The 6,000-nt window shown below is 53.1% G+C and overlaps 1 protein-coding gene across 1 annotated transcript in view; it reads left to right on the top strand.

The window, feature by feature from the left end:
• The first annotated feature begins 1,036 nt into the window (after window positions 1–1,036).
• Window positions 1,037–6,000, top strand: part of BCORL1 (BCL6 corepressor like 1) — a 35,607-nt gene continuing 30,643 nt past the window's right edge. The window contains exons 1-6 of the mRNA XM_034781740.1: window positions 1,037–1,256; window positions 1,548–1,628; window positions 1,998–2,405; window positions 5,097–5,326; window positions 5,447–5,653; window positions 5,782–5,948. Coding sequence (XP_034637631.1) covers window positions 1,037–1,256; window positions 1,548–1,628; window positions 1,998–2,405; window positions 5,097–5,326; window positions 5,447–5,653; window positions 5,782–5,948 — 1,313 coding nt within the window. The remainder of the gene's footprint in view (window positions 1,257–1,547; window positions 1,629–1,997; window positions 2,406–5,096; window positions 5,327–5,446; window positions 5,654–5,781; window positions 5,949–6,000) is intronic.

Below are 6,000 nucleotides of genomic sequence, written 5' to 3'. Positions count from 1 at the left end.
GGGTGAAGTGCAGAGCAGGCAGCATTCACACACCCCATCCCCTCTTCTCCGTCAGAGCTCTGGGCTTTTCCCCACACAAGTATTCTGTGAGCTGAAATGTCTTCATAGAAGATTAGGGTTGGAAGAGACCTCAGGAGGTCATCCAGTCCAACCCCCTCTCAAAGCAGGACCAACCCCAACTAAATCATCCCAGCCAGGGCTTTGTCAAGCCGGGCCTTAAAAACCTCTAAGGATGGAGATTCCACCACCTCCCTAGGTAACCCATTCCAGTGCTTCACCACCCTCCTAGTGAAATAGTGTATCCAACCTAGACCTCCCCCACTGCAACTTAAGACCATTGCTTCTTTTTCTGTCATCTGCCACCACTGAGAACAGCCTGCTCCATCCTCTTTGGAACCCCCTTTCAGGTAGTTGAAGGCTGCTATCAAATCCCCCCTCACTCTTCGCTTCTGCAGACTAAATAACCCCGGTTCCCTCAGCCTCTCCTCATAAGTCATATGCCCCAGCCTTCACCATGGCCACTGGTTGGGGCAGCACAGACCTGTGGGGGTCAGAGCCTCGTGCCCTGTTGTCTCCTCTGACTGGGTAGCCTTTGATTCTAGCGAACCTTTTCAACATGAGGCAAGACCCTTGGTGTGAGGAGCAGGCCAGGTGCACTCCATGAGGCCCTCTTCTCCAGCCCCCTTAACTGGGTGTGGCCCCTTGTGCTCTCCCCCTGCCCTTGCCTTGTGGCTCTTCCCCAGCTGGGGCTGTGGGCACCCTGTGACTCTGCTGGTGGGAAAACATTGATCAGAGCAACCTTCCAAAGGCCTCGGACCCATATGTCCTGGCTGGGAGGGGTAGCTGGCTCTGAGGGGTTCTGGGCTGTGCCAGTCATGCATGCCACATGGGCGGCTGGGGAGCAAGTTTGTTACCCTGTTCCTCTCTGCTGCTGGCAGAGGTAATCTGGCTCCACAGCATGGGGGACCCACTCCCCAGCATCAAACCACTGGGAGCATNCACTATTCTGGGGTCCTTCCCTTCCTGCTGTCCCAACATGATGCTTGTATTGAAGCTTGGACTGAAACCTATATCTGTCCTGTGTTTGCAGTGGCAAAAGCATCGCGGGGACTTGCATGAGATCAGCAAACGAGAAAGCCGGATTGGCCCTGGATCCATGAATGAGCACAATAGCCTCAGGGTAAAGCGCAAGCGCAGGAGGCCAGCAAAGACAGAGCTCCAATCTCCAGGGCATCGTGGGGACAGCCATGAGGAAGGTACTGTTACAAATTCTGAATAGTGTTCTTCCCTTGCAAAGCCAAGCTGTAGCATTGTTTTGGCACTCTGCTCCCCTTGCCTGCCAGAAGATCTGGCTACCAGTTCTCCTGGAGCTGAGTTGCTATGGGCTGCAGAGCTGGGCACTACATACAGCAGGTTAGAATCCCATGTAGGGATCCGGTATAATGTAGTGTGTTGTCATTCCCAGGCAAGCAGTCCTCTGTCAGCTCCTGGATTCCCCATTAGCTTTTTTGGTGGCATTAATCCTCAGGGTTCTCCTGTCTTCCCAGGTTACCTTGAGAAGAAACCCAAGAATAATTTCCGTGACTTCATCCCAGTGGTGCTGAGCAGCCGGACACGCAGTCAGTCAGGTTGGTGATTGCAGCAGACCCCGTAGGCCAGCCTCTGCCAGGGAGATTCAGCTAGCCAGTATGGCTGAGACTGAGATGTTCTGTCCGCTAGGCACTGCAAGCCCTGTGCCTGGCATATGGGAGCAGAGCACTTTACTAACTTGGTCTAGTGACTGGTTCAGTGGGGAGTTGGGGGTGAGGGGAGCGGGAACATGTCCCTGCCCACATGATCCAGTCAGTTTTGGGGGCAGAAAGGTCTTGTGGGGTACTAAGGAGGGGCTGTCCTGTCCCCAGTTTCCTAGCTGGGAGTGTTCTTGTGGGCACTTTTGGCTCTGCTTGTGTTGAGAGGTCTCTAGTCACTGGACACACCTTGTGTGGTCCTCTCTGCAGGAAGTGTTGGTGGCTCCTCTGCTAGTGTGAGAGGAGAGTGCGAAGTGACTGGCCAGGAGATCTTACCGCTGCTGGAGGAGGAGCAGGAGGAGGAGACATCCTTGAAACGCCGCAGGCTGAGGAAATCCCACAGAATGTCCCGCTATCATAGCCACAGGGCCAGAGACAGGTCTCAGTCAGAAAAGGGCAGCTGCCACCTGAGGAGGGCCCGGGAGCTGCCCTGGAGAGTGGAGGCACCAAGGCAGCTGTGGGACCCAAATGAGGAGGATGACGACGACAGCCATGTCAAGAGGAAGAAGAGGAGACGGCAGAAGAGCCGGAAATACCAGACTGGGGAGTACTTGACTGAGCGGGAAGAGGAGGAACATGTGAGCTGCTACTCCCATAAGAGGCGGAAATCGAAAGCAGGTACCAGCACTGGCAGAGGGGAAGGGTCGTGGCCCAGCTGGCTATTCTGCAGGACCTCTTCCAAGCCAGTTCCAGCACTGCTCTTAGAGTTCTGGCTTAGAATCAGAGCATCAGCTCCAAGTCCTATGGGCAACGGGCCGCATGTACTGCTGTTCAGGGACCATTCCCCCCATTGTGCTGCCACTGCGATGGGCCACCTGTCCTTTACAGGATAATTACTGTAAATGATGGGGCAGGGAACCCCAAATTATGTGGCAGAGTTAATTGGGTACTGACCTCACTCCACAGTCATAGGCTGGGCTGGGCGCAGGGAAGGAGGAGGCCCAGTATAATTGCGCTGGGTAAATGTGGACCCTAGGGAGAGGCATCCAAGGGTAGTGCCTGCCTGACAGGAGTAGAGGGAACTGAGGCCATTACAGTTCAGACTGGCTTTTACACATACAGCTAACCATTTGTCTTTATACACAAGTAAGCTCTAAGGCTTATGAAAGGGAGCAGGGGAAGCTTTGTCCAGCAGGCGCCTAAGAGAGAGGGTGACTTGGGAGCCAGGGGGTGTGACAGAGCCAGGCAAAATGCCTGGATCTGTGGGGTGAATCCTTTCCCACAGTGCACATTCAGGGCTGTAATAGAAAGCTGCAGTTGTTCCCCTCCCATCTTCTCCTGTTCCAGGCCCCAGTTCTCCATTCACCATCTCCTGAGCTTTCCACCTGTGGCTCAGCCAGTGACGCAGATCCTCCTGAGTCTAGGTAGCCACTCGTGCTCTCCTCCCTCTCCCCCTCCCCCACACCCCGATTCTTTCCTGGGCATTTTGAGATGTCTGCTGCTTTGCAGGCCAGCTCTTCCTTTCCGTGCTGTGGAGGTGTTTGTGAAGCTTTTGGAAATCAGTGAATTTTGTCAGCTTCTGGAGCTGCATAACGGCCTGGCTTGTGTGTACATTGCTCTGCTGATACCCTCTGGCTTTGCTCATATGTTCCTATTGTGGGGCTGCTGGTATCAGGCAGGAGAATGCTGCTGTGATTGTACTGGGGGGAGTGCCTCTTTGGAGTGCACAGTAACTGCTCCCGCTCTTGGGCCTCTTCTTTATCAGCAGCTGCATGATGAATCTGGGAGTGAGTCAGCCACCTGCTCCTGGGAATAATACAGCTGGAATGTCCAGGGGTGTAAACCTGGGACTGGGGCAGGGGAGAAAGAACTACCATGGCCCTTGAGGTACTGCAGGAGCTACTAATGACTTGTGATGGAGAGAGCCTGATGGAGCTGCCTGGGAAAGTCAAGTAGCCTGCAGCCAGACCACCTTCTGAATGGATGAGAGCAGTTTGACCAGTTTTCTTCAGAAAACTTGTCCTTTGCTTGGCAACTTGGGCCAAACCATTGTTTCCAAGCGAAGTTATTGATGGAGGGGCTGAGGGCCACTCACATAAGGCTGGTGGGGGCAGCTGGTTGCAACCTTCACTGTGGAGGAACCATCATCTCTTTGCAAAGTAGGAGGAGAAAGTGTTACCTATGGAATTATAATTATGAACTGCACCTGTGTTGCCCTTACATAACTGTCATGTGCATGCATTCCCCTGGGAGGCAGGTGGCCTTGTCTCCATGGAGCAGAAGTGGAGAAGCAAAGTGACTTATCCAAAGTGACTCCCTTGCCCTGCACTCAGACTCTCCTCAGGCTTAGCCTTTAACCCAGGCAGTCCAATAGTACTCTGCAAGCAACATAGGGTCACCATGTTCCCCTGCAGCCCACTTTAAAGCAATTGTTAATCTCTACCCACTGGAAAAGGGCCAGCACTGCAAATGCCTGTGCATTGCTCAGTGCACAGGGGTTTTATTCTCACCTTCTTTGCACCCAAGGGCTTTATTTTCTCATCACATACTTTAATATCTTCCACTTATAATTGTGCCCTCACTGTTGGGTGTTATAAAACTGCATGTCCTTGCCTGATGTTATGGGGTTCTGTAACAAACAACCCTGTATTACATAGTAGGAGGGAAGAGTCCACATTTCCATTGAGAAACCTTAGCTCAGAATGTCCCTACTTCTGTGTATGTAAAATCAGCCTTAATGTTGCACTTAAGAAGAAGAAATAAGAAAAATCACTGAAAAGGCAGCACGGACAGCAGTACAGGAAGTGGAATAGCAGCTGCCATCTGGGGTTAAGAGGATTCCCTATTTTCCCCTTAGTTGTGTCTCACTAGCACTGCTTAGCTTCCAAGATCTGAATAGATCACACCCTCTGGCAGTATGGCTACAGGATACTGATTTTGTTAATGCCTTTATTAAACCACTGGAGAACATGCCAACAGGATGAGAAATCAGACTCTGTTCTCCTGAGTACTGTCCCAGTGCAGAATAGCAGGCACGCGTTGTCTGGAGAAATGGAATATCCAAGTGAGTGTGTAACCAGCTCCACGCCTGCTCAGCTTAGAGACCTGCATAGGGTCAGACCAGTAAGGCCTGTCATCATGCATCCCACTGATGCACTTTCATTTTCAATGTGCTGTGTTCATCTCCGTATACCCTTATTCTCCTGTACTCTGCTTCTAGGCAGAGTAACCGTGGCTTTGGTGGACCTTGGCCCAAGCTGCCAGATGTGGCCAATGAAGTCCTGCAGGGGCTGACTGTTCTTTACCCACAGAGGGAAGTCGGGCCCCTAGTCTTTGTCTCCGCATCCTGTGGACCCTGTCTCTCCTTAGATTTCAGGTACCGGAAGCAGAAGGAATGTACCCAAGGCAAAGGCTCAGAGCTGCGATTGAGGAGCAGGCTTTCCCCATCGCCCCGGAAGTCCCAAGGTCGCCCAGACTTCCGAAATGGCTTTCTCCTGGATCACCCGGACAACTCCTCCATCCAGGAAGCACTTGAGAAACCATCAGGAAAACGCAAATGTAAAACAAAACATCTGGCAGGGATCTGTGAAGAGGGGAAGGTACGATCCAGGCCTAGGGAAGGGGGATCATCAACCCAGCATGTGTAGGGGGGGAGGGAATATCTGGACCCAGCCTTGTCTGGCTACGCTGAGGAAGCTCCCTCCATCTGTATTTTCCAGGTGAAAGGGCACTGGAATCAGCCCAAGCCACGGTCTTTGAAGAAGCCCCAGGAGCTGTGGCCGCTCTGCAAGTCACGGCAGGCCAGCCCAGGAAACTCCCCTGAATTGCCCATGACCCAGCACATCCCTCCTGAGGCTCGGCGGCTGATCGTGAACAAGAATGCTGGGGAGACTCTCCTTCAGCGAGCAGCACGGCTTGGCTACAAGGTGAGTGCTGGGCCGAGAACAGCTTTTACCCACCCCCTTCTGCTGGGGCTTGCTGCTGAGTACCTCGGGAGCCCTGCCCCTCTCTTGTGGTTTGTGTAACCAGGCTTCTGGTGATGTCATTCCTCCAGGACGTGGTTCTCTACTGCCTGCAGAAAAAGAGCAGCGAGGTGAACCACCGTGACAATGCCGGCTACACAGCTCTTCACGAAGCCTGCGCACGAGGCTGGATTGACATCCTGCACATTCTGCTAGAGCACGGTGCCAATGTGAACTGCAGTGCACAGGATGGCACAAGGCAAGCTAGCTCCCAGTACTACAAGCCCAGAGAGTTTGGGGCAGAAGCTAGC

The sequence above is a fragment of the Trachemys scripta genome, chromosome 9 (assembly GCF_013100865.1).
Source record: "Trachemys scripta elegans isolate TJP31775 chromosome 9, CAS_Tse_1.0, whole genome shotgun sequence".
NCBI classification, from domain to species: domain Eukaryota; kingdom Metazoa; phylum Chordata; order Testudines; family Emydidae; genus Trachemys; species Trachemys scripta.
The sequence above is the reverse complement of the archived record's forward strand: the minus strand, read 5'-3'. Positions and strand labels throughout refer to the sequence as shown.